Below are 17,581 nucleotides of genomic sequence, written 5' to 3'. Positions count from 1 at the left end.
ATAGAAATGGAGACTTCCGGTTGTCTCTCAATATTTGTTCTCTCTTCCTCCTTAGCAGCAGAACTCATGATTTTTAAACCATGCACATTCCACAGTTTCTGTTACAACTGGGTGCTATATGTGACTGAGTTATAGCTAATGGGATATAATCAGATGTATGCGACGTCTGAGATGTGTTCATTCCTGTAGTCCCAGCACTTTGGGATGCTAAGGCAGGAGGATCACTTGAGCTCAGTAACTGGAGACAAGTCTAGGCAACACAGTGAGACCCTTGTGTCTACAAAAAATACAAAAATTAGCTGGGCTTGGTGGTGTGTTCCTGTAGACACAGCTACTTGGGAGGCTAGGGTGGGAGGATCCCTCAAGCCCAGGAAGTTGAGGCTGCAGTGAGCTATGATCACTGTACTCCAGCATGGACAATAAAGTGAGACCCTGTCTCATAAAAGGAGGTTGAGGGTGATATGCCATTCTTCCGCTCTTCCTTCCTGCTGGGAGGAATAAGGCTAAACATCAGACATCTATCTTGAACCATGAGGAAGAAGCCACTCACTGAGGATGATGGAGCCACCTTCAAAATGACCAAGACAGAAGGACGATGGAGTCATTATACCAGCTCCGGACTGCTGAGCTCCAGATTGCCTTTATGAGAGAAAAAAAATCAATTTCTATCTTGTTAAAGCACTGTAATTTTGAGTTTTCTGTTATTCACTACTGAATCTTATATGGGTAAAGTAGTTATTAATTTTAATTAATGTATTAACTTAAGATTAAATTAAATTTATTAATTCTAATTGTGAAATATTTTAAAAAGTACAACATATTGAATATTGCATCATAAAATATCTTATATACTATGATTTAATTATATGCACTTATTATTCCAACCTTTATTGAACACTAATGCATATACAGAGAGGAAAATATAGCGATTACTTATAGTTAAAATAGGAGATATAGACACAAACTACAACAATTAAAAGCAAGAGTGGAACAATAAAGGAACTGTAGTTTAGAAGAGAAGATAATATTATCAGGAGGAGGGAATGTGGAAGAAACTGGTAGATAGGGATGATCATGCAGACACAAAGTACATTCTGATGACATTGAGAAAGCACAAAATGTCGACAAAAAGGGGTCAATAGATGGAAAATTGTTCCAAATTTGGTCTGGAATAAAACTCTTTGTGTGTGAGACAGTTCACAGCCAACTTTCTTCTGCAATGAAATTAGCATTCCTGATACATGCTTAAGCAATTTTCTGAGAAACTTTAATGCAATTAAAAGCTTTTCTGGGAAGTCAGCTCCTTACCTCCTCTATTGATGTTCTTTAACCAAACAGATTATTTTTCTGAATTTTGTCTAAAATTTTTATCTAAATGTTCTCCTTTTCCATAATACCTCCCTACTAAAAGTGAATCTTTGAATTAGCCTCATTGGATTTCTTCCCTGGCAGCATGAGAAATAAAAACTTAGATATGTCTTTGTAAATAAATTTGTTGAAAAGGGTTTTTTATTGGCCTAATTACATTTTGACAAAATAAAGTGTGCATGTGAGGACATAGTTGCTAAGACAGGCTAAATGATACTGGAAAGCAATGCATACTGGGCTAAGGAATCTAATCTCTGGTGGGGAGTATGGAGCCACTGAAAGTGGCCAGAAACACAGAAAATACTCAAATGCATAGTTGTTAAATTGCATTGAAGAGTGATGCAATCCAGATAATATTGTAGGGCTACTTATTTGGAAATAGTGTGCTGGGTAATCCAGGAGGATCTGAGCTGCTTCACTATAATTCAACAGAAACTGCTGTGTGAAGTTCACCAATGCCCACCTTGTGCTACCTGTGATTTCTGCAGCGCTGATCTCAGCCTTCATTCTTCTTGACCTACATAGCTCATTCATGGAGTTGTCTCCCCTCTCCTTATGAAATGTCTCCTCACTTGAGCTGTCATGGCATTGTACTGTCTTGATTCTTCTTTTCCTCTTTACTTTACCAATTCCCTGATGACCATTATTTTGTCTACTCAGTGACATTCTTCCTTCTTCCAGCCTCAGAATGTAGTTTTCCCTCAGTGGCTGCCCTGTGACCTCCTCCTCTGACACCTGCTCCCTCTTAGGGTTTTCATACCTGATGGTACATCGGGACCTCCTGCAGCATAGTAAATATCTTTCACCATATAAAATATAAGAGCTGTTTCTATTAGCACTATCTTGAAAATAGCAGATAGATTTCCATAGATTTGGGCTGGGCTGAGAAATCTACCTGGATGCATGGGGGTGAACCAAATGACATCTCAGTAATTTATTTCTAGACTGGGATTCTAAGCTTATATTTTTGTGTTTTAACTTGGAAAATCTTTGTCTGACTTTAACCCTGAAGGACTATATTAAGGAATACTTTCCATATTAATATTAACAATGTGGTTTATGGCACATTTAAATTAGACATAATCAAAAGTTTCATTTTGCAAGTCTGAAAGAATGACACTCTATGATATGATTTTATCGGGTTATTTTTCTTTCTTATATCTATTTCATCTCTATGTCTTGTTTATGCATCTAATTTTGCAGTTGTCACATGGAATTATAAATTCAAATGTGAATTTCCTGTGAACGCATGGACTGTATGAGTTTGCTTCTGTATTCCAATTGTTTTAGTACATGCCTAGCATATAGTAGGTGCAAAACAAAATTTGCCGATTAAATTAAAACAAAAAATGATGTCATTACAAAAAAATATAATTATATAGCAAAAATTAGAAGCTAAATAAGAGTAGAAATTATATTGAGAAGATTTGGAAGGTCTGAATCTTATTCATGATGAATTTTAAGGAAATGTCAATGGAAATTACTTTTAGCTTTTATTCTTTGTGAATTTTTTTTCTTTTTTTATTTTTATTTTTTTGAGACAGAGTCTTGCTCTGTCGACCAAGCTGGAGTGCAATGGAGTGATCTCGGCTCATTGCAAACTCCACCTCCCAGGTCTAAGCAATTCTCCTGCCTCAGGCTCCCAAGTAGCTGGGATTACAGGCACGTGCCACCACACCCAGCTAATTTTTGTATTTTTAGTAGAGACGGGGTTTCCCCATGTTGACCAGGCTGATCTCAAACTCCTGGCCTCAAGTGATCTTCCCACCTTGGCCTCCCAAAGGGCTGGGATTACAGGTGTGAGTCACCGCGCCCAGCCAATTTTGTGACTTTCATTTGCAGTTGACATTCACGTCTCCCTGACTTTCTCTGTGATTGTCTAAAAAGAATCTGCAAATTCTTTGATACTCCTGCAATAAAAGATTGAGTCTAATTACCCTTCCTTTGAACATGGGTCAGGCTTAGTGACTCAATTCTACCAAACAGAATGAGGGGGAGGCAACCTCCTAACAGTTCTGGGGCGGGGTTAGGAGCAGAGATGCAGCTTCTGCCTGGCTCTATCTCTTAGGAGATGTGCCTTTTGGGCTCAGGCTGCTATGTTAGAAGTCCAGATATCCTAGAGCTGCCCTGATGCAGAGAAAAAGCAGACCACTTAGAGAAGGTCCAGTTATTATAGTTGCCAGCTATCTGAATCTTTCCAGCCGGAGCACCAGGTGTCAGGTGTGTGAGTGAAGAAGTCTTCAAGATGACCTCAATCCCAGCCACTGTCTTCCTGTAACCTCATTAGACCTCAAACCACCCAGCTACCCTGCTCCCAAATTCCTGAGCCACAGAAATCTAAAAGATAATAAATGATTTTTATTATTTTACACTGCTAAGTTTTGGGGTGATTTGCTATACAGCCATAGATACACACTCTCACTAAATTATCATCTCTAAAATCAGCCAAATTCATCTATTTAAGTGCATCATGCTTTTCAAAACATGTTAAAACTTACATGTAGTAAATCTATTTATATGCTTCTAAATTTTATTCCCATTTTTTGTGTATATCCCTGATTAGCTAAAGCAAAGACCCTCTCATGTCAGTTTGAGAGTTATGAATATGAAACTTCAGAACTTGCAGCCTTTCAGAGCTACCAAGAATGTAACACTTTCAGGGCTGGCTGGGAGGAAGAGGGATAGAGAAGGAGCAAGGGTACCAGGTAGCTATGGAAGTCAATCAGCAGGTGATTGGCACACACTGGTATCCCCAGTACAAACAGAGTGTAGTCTTCTAGGGCAAAAAACATGTAACCCTTTAAGGAAGATAGCATATCACCTTTTCTGTGACCCAGAACATGGGAGAGTCTGAATCTGGACGATGACACTGTGATCCCACCCCATGTTAAGATCTGAGGTTCTGAAGCAGGAACAATTATGAACAGATACAATAAAACTTAAAAAGAAGGAATTTCTTATTTTCAGAGCTTTGAGTTTTGTTATAAGAACTGTGTTCTTTGATCTGACAGAAAGAGAAGTCTGTGTTCCTCTTAAGATATATATGGTGCTCAGGTCTTTATGTACTCTGGGCGAGACAGAAACAATCCCTGGCCAAAAGATTGTCAGGAAAGCCAGCTGGCAGGACAGCTGGGCTGATATTGTCCCAACTCAGTCAATCTGGAAGAGGACATTGACCACTCAGCTAGCAGGGTACAGTAGACCTTTGAGGATCAGTGCATGATTTTAGGTGCTCCTAAAAGAATCTTCAATTTTGAAAAGAACCTGGCATTTGTTAGTTGTCTGTGGAATTTTGAAAAGCTTTTGCATACTGTCAAACTTCAGGTTCTTATGACTTGACTCTTCCGGGATATGTAAGAGAGTTTGGGAGGTTTTTTTTCCTTTCAAACTTTCTTTGACTTGTTTGTAATTAGGGCTCTTGCCTACATGTGGTTCCCTCTGCCTGGGATGCCCTTCTCCCAGCCTGCACTCCCATAGGCTGCCCTCCCATCATAAGCATATACTTCTTGGGGTGGCTTCCAAGAACTCTCCCTTTTGCCACCAGAGTTGATCACCACCTCATTTGTGATATCATTGATGGTGCTTAGGCCTCTACAAGACCCTTTTCCATGTTGTGTGATCATTATTTATTTTCTGACTTCATTCACTAGGCTGTGAGCTCCTAGAAGGCTACCTTTTTTTTTTTTTTTTTTTTTGCCATGGATTTAATACAGATATTATGCCTTTCCTAGTTTCCTCTTCCCACTTCCCAGGCAAGCCAAGCAGTAGGTGCTCTCCTAATGGGTCTTGACACTTGCCATTTATGGAAACACAGACAGGGTTTTCCACTGACCTTCTCTAGGTTGCCTGGCAAGGGCCAACTGGGCAGCTTGTATGCTCAGCACTGGCGTGTACTTCTTCTGAGACGCTGGTAGTAAAACTTAGGTTATTTAGCCCTCTTTTCACAAGACTACTGTCATGTGAGCCTTATAGAAGGACAGAAGAAGAGGGGACTGGGCCCCTCTTGTGTACCGTATCTGGCCTATCTAACCCACCTCTTAGCAGGAAAGGGGAGCTATGAGTCTACTGACTCTGCCTGTGCATCTCAGCCTGCTCTAGTGTCTCTTGTGCCATGTTCAACTGGGCCCTTTGCCTGATACTAGGCCACTGCTTGGAGATAAAGTGATCAAGAGAAGATGTATACACACATACATACGTACATATATACATACAAAGTCTGTGAGTTTTGGGGAACAAGTGGTTTGTGGAAAAGCTAAGGTTTAAAGGTCTCCATCAACCCCCAGCAGTCACTCTCTTCCCTTCTACTGATACAAAAAAGAGAAAGACCTTATTACTTTGCCTGAACGTGTTTTCTGCAACTTCCTTGTTATTTTGATTGAAAAGTCTCTTGATTTCTGCCATTGATCCTAGACAAAACTGATTCTTGAGTCCTATTTTGCCTTAGTAAATAATCAGGGTTTCTACTTAAAAACCCAGAGACCGGAAAGTGACAGCAGGTAAATGCACCTACTGGAAAGCTGAAATAAATTTGAAAATCTCATTACTGATACCTGCTAAATTTGCTGCGACTTCATTTAGAGGTGACTTCCAGTATTTGGCATTCCAAAATTAAATATTAGGAGAATCTCTGCTTTTAAGTCAGAAACAGAAAGTTCTCTCTATCACAAATATCTACCCATTATCTTTCTGCAAATTATTAAAAGGATTGATGGCTCAAAAAGGAAACCAGTAGGAAATATAGTAACTTTCCCAGGGTATAAATCCATGTAAGGATTATGCTTGCAGGTAGAAACATTATGTTTCATGTAATCACCATTTGAAATTTTAATTTTGAATTGTGGTACTTGCCCAGGAGAGCCACTATATCAATCTCAAAACTAGGAAAAAACTTATTCTTTCAACTTGAGAGCTACTTTGGTATTGGTTTATAACATGCCTTTCTCTTAAGACTCCCAAAAATTATATTTTATTATAAAATTCCCCAAATCTTGTATAAAATATTATCTTTATGTAGATAACATCTGGAAAAGTGACCCAGCATTACATAAAAGCAAATCAAGGACGGAGGTAAGAATGGTTCATTCCTGGATTTCCTAATTCGGTTCTTTTGTTATAAACTGTGTATTATTTTACTGGCTTTATGGTTTCACAAACAAAAGGTTCGGCAGAATCTTTGGACATCAAATGGCCTTTATGAAACAATGTCTTGATGAGTTAAATAAAAACGAATCAGAAACACATGGACTCGACTTCCCTTGAAATATAAGAGGACGCACAAATCAAGGCAAAGAGCACTTAACAAACACTGGGTTTGGGTTTCCTGAACCTGAAATGTTAAAATAATTAGCAAAGACTTATTGAGGCTGAAAAATGATCAGTTCCAGTATTTCTAACTCAAAACTAAAATGAGGAGAGGCGGGAGGGTCCTAGAAGAGAAGGGAGTGGTCATGGGGCAGATGGAAACCTTTGAAAATTAGCTTTTCCTCCAAGCTGTGTGTTTCCCAAAGCTCACAAACTTTGCTTTTATTTATTTTTTTCTCTTTTGCTTTGATTTCCAGATTTCAGCTGAAGACCTATCTAAAATATTCTGAATTGGTTCAGCTGAAGTCTTTCTAGTCCCTTTTCGAAGGCAGAAAACCATGATATTTGGTTAAACAATGCTCTGTTCATTCTTGAATTGAAAGATAAATTCATATATTGGTTATCCAGGAAGTTCGGTTAAGTTGAATTTATTTCCTAGTGAGTTGGACTTCTCAGCATTCCCCAAACCCACGAAATAAATTCTTACAGAAAGCACTGTGAAAAAGTTGTAAGAAAGAATTATTACGTACTAGACTACAGATTTTAAAATAGATTGTAAGCCTAGAGGAAAAAAAAAAGAAAAGCTTGAATTATTACAATCTGAGATACAACAGTTTCTTTGCTTCATCCTACACTGTATCTGGGATTCCCAGAATTTCTTCTCTGGCCCAGATCTGATGCTTTCTTCTTTCTTCCCGAGTTCCCCTGAGAACTCAGCCTGCTTCCTTAATTCTTCCACAGTTGTTTCTCTCTACTCTTTGCAATTTTTGTCTCCAAATCCAAGTCTGGCTGCAGTGTGAAGCAGTTACTCACGACTACTTCAGAAAGCATATATTTTTAAAAATATTATTTTAGATATTTTATTTGTAATAATAGGAAACTGACTGGGGTGACAAAAACAGCAACCAAGGGGAGGTCTCAGAGTAGTGGCAGAGTAATCCCTGATCTCTTGGTTCCTTACTTCGTCTGTCAACTGAAAACTTGAATACAGCAGTCCTGCCTTGCCTCTTATCTCTGAGGGTAGATCTCAGCTCCCAGACCTGCTCATCTCAAGGTCAAGTGGGTCCTTCATTGGCCATGCCTGGAGACACTATGCAGATTGCATCATTAATGCCTACTTGTATTAATGGAGAAGTTTCCATTTCTAAAGACCTTCTGATTATAGGACATTTGTTCACTACTGCTATGTGTGGTATAAAATCAACCTCTTTGGGCATATTCTCATGTACTCCCTCCTATTTATGAAAAACTATTTTTAAGGTATTTCAGACTCATCAATTTTTAAACTTTAAAGTTAAAAATAATATTTTTATCACTTAAATATGAGATGTTTCACTTAGTCATCAATATAATATATATTTGTTTCCAGTAGGTCCAAAATGTCTGGCACTGTGAATACAATGTGGTCAAGCGCGTGGTGTAATTTAAAACAACAACTGTGAAAGCATTCAGCAAAGCCCAAGAGTTCTAAGGGGGGAGTTCTTCATTAATGCTGTCAGCAAGCACCATCACATTGCTTCCTCTGGATCTCTACTAATAGTATTTTAGCACATGATGTAAAATATAAATAATATTTTGGGTTTGGTGGCTACTATTTTTTGTGCATATTGTCTTTCTCTTGTGATGCAAGACCTTTTCAGATGCTTGAGTTCGTTGTTTCTTCTCTTGCCACTCTCATAGCTCCCTTCCATAGAGCAGTTACTATGAGGCTTATGCCTCATTTAATCCTTGAGCAACCCTGTGAAGAAGTTAAATAATCATATTTCATGACAGAACAAATTTAGACTCAGACACATTAATTGGCTCAATACCAAGCCACTAATAAAGTGGAAGAGCCCACATCTGAGCCCAGATCCAATTCTATTTTCTTTGATTTATGTATTTATTTTTATTTTGTTTTGTTTTCTTGAGACAGGGTCTCACTCTTTCGCCTAGGCTGGAGTGCAGTGGTGCAATCTCAGCTTACTGAAGCCTCGACCTCCCAGGCTCAAGCAGTCCTCCCACTTTAGCCTCTCAAGTAGCTGGAACTACAAGTACATGCCACCACACCCAGCTAATGTACTGTTGTTTTTTGTTTGTTTGTTTGTTTGTTTTTTGTAGAGACGAGGTCTCACTATGTTGCCCTGGCTAGTCTCCAATTCCTGCTCTCTCGTGAGCCTCTCATCTTGGCATCCCAAAGTCCTGGGATTACAGGGATGAGCTACCATGTCCAGCCCAAGATCCAACTCTAAAGTATATTTATCTCAACATTCCTCTCCATTTTCTTGGTTGTCTGTACACAATGCCTAGAACTTTCAAAGAAAGGTGCTATCTAAAAACCAGTTCTGAAGTTAGAGTAATAATGGACAGGAAAACCGACTCACTATTTTATAACTGTATCATTATAAGTCCATAAAATGTTAGAGTGGTAGGGGCATTTATGATCACCAAATTTAACCTCATTTTTACATAGAAAAAAGCCTGCTAGGAATAGAATGTCATCTTTAGAGTGGCACTTAGGCTGCAATCACAGTCCCCACTCCTCAAGCCAGTGTGCTTTCCAATGCATTTACACCTGGTCTGACGAACCGTAATATAGACAAAAGAGAAAAACTCCACCAAGGAAAAGCAAGTCCACTTCACTAGATCTCCAAAGGTATCACTTTTTATTTATTTATTTATTTTTGAGATGGAATCTTGCTCTGTTGCCCAGGCTGGAGTGCAGTGGCGCAATCTCTGCTCACTGCAACCTGGCCTCCTGGGGTCAAGCAATTCTCCTGCCTCAGCCTCCTGAGTAGCTGGGATTACAGGCATGCACCACCACGCCTGGCTAATTTTTGTATTTTTAGTAGAGACAGGGCTTCACCATGTTGGTCAGGCTGGTCTCGAACTCCTGACCTTGTGATCTGCCCACCTCGGCCTCCCAAAGTGCTGGGATGACAGGTGTGAGCCACCACCCTGGGCCAAGGTATCACATCATTAAGGTTATTGCCAAAGCTACCATTTCTAAAACCAAGAGTTCTGAGGAGAGTTGTGAGTGTTTTGCATTGGATTCTAATGGCTGTCCAATCATTGAATATATGAAGTTCTTTTTGACAGTTGGATGTCAAGACAGAAAAAGGCAGTGTGACCATTTTTCAAATGCCACATGTATGTGTAACATGGGCATGTGCTATAGTACCATTAATCGAGTCCTTGTTTTTTGTTTAGAGTATACAGTTGGGTCTAGAATCACAGTTCAGCAAATCTATAATAGCTCTTCGATTGCTTAGACTCAGGAGTCCTTCCTTATCAGTCCTAAATTATCTTCCTGTGTGTGTTTTTCCTTTATTTGCCACAAGTCCTAGAAATTCAGCTTGTTTTCCTATTTTAGTTTAAAAAGATGATGGAGCAACCACAATTATTTTTATTGAACACTTGTTATACACAAACACTGTCTTTAGTGCTTTACATGCATTATTTTGCTAATCCTTACGAAGTAGGTCCTATATTATTCCATATTTATAGATGAGGAAACTGAGATACAGATTAAGTAACTTTAGCAGGTTAAATCACAAGAAAGGGACTGAGCTGCTCTGCACTATGTCGTTTTGGTTTCTCCCAGATTTCTCCTTTGCTACTCCTAAAAGGCAGGCACATACTGTATGCCCTTTCCCATCACATTAGAAAAATAGGGTTTTGCTGGTAATTACTGCTATAAAACAGAGTAATACAATCTAAACATTAGTTAGTTATGAGGTAACAGGATCTTACAAAGTTCTTTTGATTGTGATTTGTGGTCTGTAGTTTATGACTGCCTCCTGACCTGACAAAAAGAAGCCATAATCCTCTCTGTTCTCTTCTTTCTTTACTCTTTTTTTTTAGATGAAGTTTTGCTCTTGTTGCCCAGGCTGATATGCAAATGGCACGATCTCGGCTTATTGCAACCTCTGCCTCCCTGGTTCAAGTGATTCTCCTACTTCAGCCTCCTGAATAGCTGGGATTACAAGTGTGCACCACCACCCCAGCTAATTTTTTTGTATTTTTAGTAGAGACGGGGTTTCACCACGTTGGCCAGGGTGGTCTTGAACTCCTGACCTCAGGTAATCTGCCTGCCTCAGCCTGTCAAAATGCTGGTATTACAGGAATGAGCCACCGTGCCTGGCTTGTTCTCTACTTTCATTTCCCTGGAGATAGCAGTCTTTTATTCCTGTGTGCCTTTTTGCCTACCTGAAGAAACTGGGGTGTCTAAAGACACTGGTGATGGAGGCTGAAGCAAAGGTGTATCTTGATCCCATCCCACGGGCTCATGTCATTACTGAGCCCCTCCAGACTCCATGGTATGCCCATCCCCAGGTTTCTGTGTATCCCTGAATGATCCCCTCTGGAAAGAGAAGTAGAAGGAAGGAGAGGATAAGGAAGGGAAGAAGAAATATTCTTATCATTAACACATAATCAGCGTGTTTTCCTGTAGCATCTTGGTGGTAAAGGTTGAGAGTGTACTTGGACTTAATTTTTCTCTTAAAGAGGTTCATCACTTCCCTTTATGGGCATAGTAAAGATAGATATGACTAGGATTATATGCTGAATTGGGCCGTTGACTCCTAGCCTACTGGTTGTCCAGGCTATTGAAAGCAGGCGAGTAAATTTTATGCAGAAATGAGCTCCACTGTTTTTTCATAATCTAGTATTATGCTGACACTGTTATATGTTATAGAATAAAATCATAATTAAAATTTAAAAAAACCAAAGAAGTAATTCCAATGGGAAGACACATGCCTTGGCTCTGCCATTGATTAGTTTTGTGATTTTTGGCATATTCTTTAGCTTTTTGGGGACTCAGTTTCCTAGTTTTTAAAGTGAGAGAAAAAAACTTGTCATTTCTAAGATATCTTTAAGTTCTAATATTCTGTGATTTATAGGAACCATGTGAATAATGGAGGCTTTTGAAGCTTAAAAGTATAGTATTATAATGGATTTTGTGCTTTTCTGTTATTTTGAATTTTATTAGACTTTTGGTTCTGGATATTAAAGCAGAATTGAATATTTTTCAATTAGCTCTGTAGGTAGTACTGAACACATGTTTAATTCAGGAAGAAAAAAGCTAAAATCTTGTATTGGGGGAAAAAGAAGTGTTCTTCAGTTTTCTTAGACATTAAATGGCTCATTCAAAGCAACATTTTGATAAATTGTGTAAATGAGAGAAGAACATATGGATTAAATTTTCCTTGAAATACATACGCATTTAAAAATTAAGAAGAAAAAGTGCTTGGCAAAGCCCATTTGGGGCTCTGCCAAATGGAAAACATTTTAAAAATAGTTGAAAGTGTAGTTTTATCTTGAAATGCTACCATATTCACCGATCTTTATTGATTATATATTTTTAAATTTGTTAGTTACTCTCCTTATATTTATTTTTACAGTTTTTTTTAGTGCTCTGGGGGCTTGTTCAATTATAGTACTTTTTTTTTTTTTAAACAGAAAACACAGTCCATCAGTTACTGAAGAGCACATTAGTGTATCTGTCTCTCCCTGTGTGAATCCTGTTACTTGGACTTCTGTAGAGGTTGCAGTTTGATCTTTCCTGTAGTAATGACTGGCATCAATTTATATCGATATAATGAAAAATTCTAAAGAACACTTTGTGGTAGAGAAATAAAGGAGATCTTGTCTTTGAAGATGCAGAGTACGGCAAGTAACTTTCCAGTAAATCATTCTATTTTAGTGGAGGAGTTTTGAAGGAAGATAAGCCCTGAGTTTCCTGATTATATATAATTCAAACATAGATATTCAAAAGTCTTAGAGATAACATTCTTCCGTATGGACAGAAGAGTTTGCGTTGTCTATAGTTCCCATTGTACAACTTGAAGAAGAGAAGAATTATTTTCTCAAAATCTCAAAAATCATATTTCTGCAATTTTCTCGAAATCTCAGAATCACATCTAATTTCTGATCAAATTGGCAACACTCTCTAGTTCTAAGTGTTCAGTTCATCTGGAAAGAACTTGGTGCAATTTGTGTAATTACTTTACAGCTATCTGCAAAACAAACTGTAGGAGTCACGTCTCTGTCGATGAATGTACGGATTTAGGTCACTAGAACATAATCCCGAAACTGACATTCTCGGTGAGATTCTTCTCCTCTTTCGGTTCTCCTTTTTTTTTTTTTTTTTTTTTTGACACAGGGTTTCTCTCTCACCCAGGCTGGAGTGTAGTTGCAGAATCACGGCTCACTGCAGTCTTGACCTCCTGGGCTCAGGTGATCCTCCCACCTCCCTCCCAAGTCGCTGGGAATACAGGTGTGTGCCACTACACCCAGCTAATTTTTGTATTTTTTGTAGAGATGGGTTTTCACCATGTTTCCCAGCCTGTCTCCTTTCCTTTTTATGATTGAATCCTTTTGAAAAGAATGTTGTTTTGTTATGAAATTTTAATGAACGAAGAATTTATTTTGATGTTAAAATCTTAAACCCTAATAGATGGTACCATAAGGGTTTGTATTCTACTCAGGATATGTCCAAGGAAATGATACGATTTGTTTGCATAAGATGGTAACAATATCTTATCTTTTGAGGCTAATCTTTAAAATCCAAGAGTATGTGTTAATTGTTGGGTTGTCCTTTTACTTCTATAGCATCAAAATATTATATATTATTGTTAATAATTTTCAATGAATTCTTTATGATTTAAATAAAATCATTCTTATTGGGCTCATATGTTTTACCCCCACAAAATTGTGAACAGAATTTGTACAGTTTCATGAACTCTGAAATAAAAAATGTAGGCAATTTTCTTTTTTTTTTTCTTTTTTCTTACTCAGAGGTTTCCAACACATTTTATTTTGCAGACCACTGATTTGTAGCTTTTTAGGACCAACATCTGTATCAATTCCTATAAAACGTCCAATCGATTTCAGTTCCACAGCAGGCTCTTCCATGCTGCGCACCATGCTTATGGCTGAAGGTCTAGTTACACATGCATAAAGGCTGCCCTTCCCACTGGTTCCTGGACGAGGGTGCATCCAAGTTAAAGCCTCTTCCAGGAGGTCCATCTTCGCAGGGGGTCATTTCCTTTGGCAATAAGTCAGTTTATGTGCGCGGCTTTGGTGCCTGTGAGCAGGAAGCACCAGAAACGTGCAGGATGTGCTATTTTTTCTCTGATAAAGATGGGCACTTGAGGATCCAGTGCTCTTGTGCTTAATGACAGGAATCCCTCAATTGCTTAGTAGGTTAAAATATAAGGAAGCCTCCACTTTATGCAACACAGATAACACCTTTCGAGATTGCCTATTTATTCTGGAACTACAAAGTTTAATTCAAGAAAATATAGGTCCCATGAAAGACTTAAAAGTTTTATAAAACTAAAATCTAGTTTTTCCCAATAAATTGTACTTTAGGCAAAACCCTCCCAATGCTTCTAAAATAATACTAAAAGGGGCATCTGATTATACAAGAGCAATTTAAAAAATTAAATATTTATTTGAATAGCAAGTTTAAGTTGGAGCTGCAGTGTTGGCAATGCAGGTTTTTAACACAGATCACAAAAAGCATGCACAAAAAAGTACTGGTGCAAAGGACAAAATAATGCTAAGAATTAGGCTAAATATCTGCTGATTTCAAGAAAACAAAAAGCCTGAAATCACTGTACAAAATAGAAAATGTATTAAACGCTACCATCCACAGAACAGTCTTTATTATTGATTATATGTCAAAATTATTTGTGTAATTATATATTGAATTGTAAATGAGTATTATACATGAGCCTCCTTTCGGAAGGCAATTCCTTGTAGCACTATAGAACATCTAATTACATTGCAAAAAGTAACCTTCCTTGCTATCGATAAAACAGTTAGTGGTATTACTGTAAATATCAGAAAGGCTACAAAAAAAGAAATAAGATTTCTTTTTTGTCTCTTCAAAGTGTTTTCCATGCAGTGAAGCACTTGCCCTGTTGAACTGAGTGCACTACCGGATAATGTTCTGGGTTCGAGATGCTCTTGAGAGACAAGACTAGGCTTTTCCAAATCAAACATTCAAAGGAATCATGCAACCCTCTTATGACTGGGATACCGTCATGTGCCACTTACCAATGCTGTCTCTACAGAAAACCATTGAAGACGCTTAAAAAAAAAATCAGACTTATGATAAATATACGTAAAATGAAGACACCAACTGCTATTTGACACGACGACTGGTAATGTCTGTGCTATGTGAGAGCACCTTTAAAAAGAGCCTATGCGGCAAGAGCTAAGTGTCTAAAGATTCAAAATGAATCAACAGTATTGGATAACAATCTAATTCTCAACTCAGAAGCTGCCTCAAGATTAGGTGCATCTTCAGTTAATGTAACAGGACAAAAAGGCAATTGATTTTATTTTATTAATTGTATCCACTTACAAACCGACCTAAGGTCACCCGATGTGTAGACACAATGAGATTTTTTTGTTTATAGTCTTTAATTGAAGTGATGATAAAGGACATAGATCTATTTAAAAACAAAACCAAACAGCTATTTCTGTCTAGATTAAGAGGTGGCCTCGTCAGGCATGTAATCCCAGCACTTTGGGAGGCCTAGGCGGGCGGATCACAAGGTCAGGAGATCGAGACCATCCTGGCTAACACGGTGAAACCCCATCTCTACTAAAAATACAAAAAAAATTTAGCCGGGCGTGGTGGCGGGCGCCTGTAGGCCCAGCTACTCGGGAGGCTGAGGCAGGAGAATGGCGTGAACCCGGGAGGCGGAGCTTGCAGTGGGCCGAGATTGCGCCACTGCACTCCAGCCTGGGTGACAGAGCGAGACTCTGTCTCAAAAAAAAAAAAAAAAAAAAAAAAAGAGGTGGCCCCGGGTGTGGGATTCACATTTTGAGTGGCCACTTGTGGTGGGACCTCAATGATCCAGGGTTTGTCTATGATTCTGGCTGTGCAGTTGCCCTTCTCTACAATCCCAATAATCCATGTTTGGTGGCCTTCACCATATTTTGGGGACTTTATCTCTGCACAGAACCGAGCTGCTTGCTGATGTGGTAAACAGATCAGAAGGCCGCCTGAGGTCTCTGGGCAGGTCCCGTGCATGAGGCCGAACATGTTTCCGCATGCCTTGCTCGCTGCAGCCATCTTGGCCAGCACCGGGAGGTTGTGAATTACAAATGACACCTCGTTCCTCTGCTGCTTGGCCAGGTTCTGCACATGGCCCCAAATCCCAAAGCCCGTGATGTCAGTGGCCGCGTGGGCATTGAACGTGTGCATGAGTCCGGCAGCTGTACTGTTGAGCCTCGCCATGTTCATCATCGCCTCCTGGTAGGCCGGCTCTACATCTTCTTGGGTGACCACTAGTTTAATCTTATTCCATTTCTCAGGAATATCCAGCCACTGGTGCACAGCCACTGCCACCTGTGTCCCCAGGGGTTTTGTCTACACCAGCACATCTCCTGACACTGCACTGTCTGGCATGATAAATTCATTGGGCTGGCAGACAGTGGTAGCGACTCCTCCCAGGACAATCCAGGGGTTTAGAACTGTTTGGCTGCCTGTTACAGACGTTCCTGCTTCTTCAGCTGCGTCTTTAAAACCTCGGATAATCAGAGGCATCACTTTATCCCTTTCTCTGTCAGTCATTTTATTACTGACTCCAAGGAGCATCAGCATATTGTCACATTCCATGACCCCCGTTGTGTAGAGGTCACTGAGAACACTGACACATGCTATCCTGCCAATCATGTAAGGGTCGTCTACGATCGGGTAAATGTAATCTATGGTTTGAACCAAGGAAAGCCCACCGTGCCTCAAAGAAATGACACAAGTATCCATTCCAATGCCAAGCCTTGGCATAACGGCTCCCAGAAACTGCTCATCTTCTTGGAAGTGGTTCTCCTGTAAAGATTCCAGCAATTTTTGCAGGACATCTTGGGGCACTTTGCAGCCTGTGTCCTTCAGTTCAGTGAATCTGGTTAGCCAGAAGCTCCTGTCCAATTCGTAACTTTCTGGGTTAAAAGGACTCCCGCGTACACATGGTTCTTGTGCCCCGCGCTCTTCTCAGCTCAGCCCCTCCCCTCCCTCTGGGGGTTGACTGGTTTCTTTATGGATCCACTAGCTTGCTTTGCGCCCTCCGCCTCCTCCCGAAAACGGGCCGCCGGCCGCTCCCACAATGCACCGGGCGCGGCCGGGCTCCTTAGCGTAGCTTAAATAAAAATGCCGCGGTCCAGGCCCGCGCTTGGGCGCCGCGGGGGCTCCCCTGGCTCGGCGCGGCCCTGCGGCAGCCGGGCCGCCGTGCTCCCCAAGTGTAGGCAATTTTCTGTAACAACTCAGAGCAGACACAGAAGTGAAGACCTAGATGATACCTTGGAACTTCTCATGTGCTGGGTTTTGTGTTTAAAGGCCGTTCAACATAATACAGCATATTTAAAACACGAAGGAAGTAATTTTTAAATGCTTTATTTTATGTACTTAGGGAATGTTATAAATACTGTAAAATGTTTACTCTCCAAACACTTTAAATATAAATTCTTTTATTCCTTGGTGTATTTGAAAGTAGTAGCATTTATTTAGTAAGTCTGAAAGAAGAATGTAATTATTTTGCTGATGGTATTGTGGGAAGTTATTTCAGTTCATTAATAAAGGAAGCTAGGTACTTAAATGCCTTAAAGTGTAAGGGGTTAATTTATCATTGGTAAGTTAGACTTGAGTTTATCACAGTGGTTTGGAGAATTGGATTATTGTCATAGTTTCTCAGTTACCATGAGAACTTACTTTTTTAAAAAATCAACTTTATCAAGGTATAATTTACATGAATAAAATGCACCCATTTTAAGCGTACACTTTAGATGAGTTTTACAAATCTGTACATCTGTGGAACTACCATCACCACAATCAGGATATAAAACATCTACATAACCCAGAAAGTTTCTTCATGTTCCTTTGCAGTCAATCCCCTCCCCTACAGGCCCTAGGAAAACACTG

General features: G+C 39.5%; 1 protein-coding gene and 1 pseudogene across 3 annotated transcripts in view; one reads left to right on the top strand and one right to left on the bottom strand.

Moving 5' to 3' along the window:
- FTCDNL1 (formiminotransferase cyclodeaminase N-terminal like) overlaps window positions 1-17,581 on the top strand; it is a 217,607-nt gene that overhangs the window by 169,683 nt on the left and 30,343 nt on the right. Inside the window, exon 5 of one of the 3 annotated variants that reach the window (XM_063644990.1) lies at window positions 12,109-12,821. The exons of the other annotated variants lie outside the window; for them this stretch is intronic. Coding sequence (XP_063501060.1) covers window positions 12,109-12,167 — 59 coding nt within the window. The 3' untranslated portion in view covers window positions 12,168-12,821. Of the gene's footprint in view, window positions 1-12,108; window positions 12,822-17,581 lie in introns of those variants that run through there. 3 annotated transcript variants of the gene reach the window in all.
- Window positions 15,490-16,657, bottom strand: LOC129487322 (selenide, water dikinase 1-like; annotated as a pseudogene).

Source organism: Symphalangus syndactylus, chromosome 8, assembly GCF_028878055.3.
Source record: "Symphalangus syndactylus isolate Jambi chromosome 8, NHGRI_mSymSyn1-v2.1_pri, whole genome shotgun sequence".
In the NCBI taxonomy this organism is placed as follows: Eukaryota; Metazoa; Chordata; class Mammalia; order Primates; family Hylobatidae; genus Symphalangus; species Symphalangus syndactylus.
This window is presented reverse-complemented; position numbering and strand designations above follow the sequence as displayed.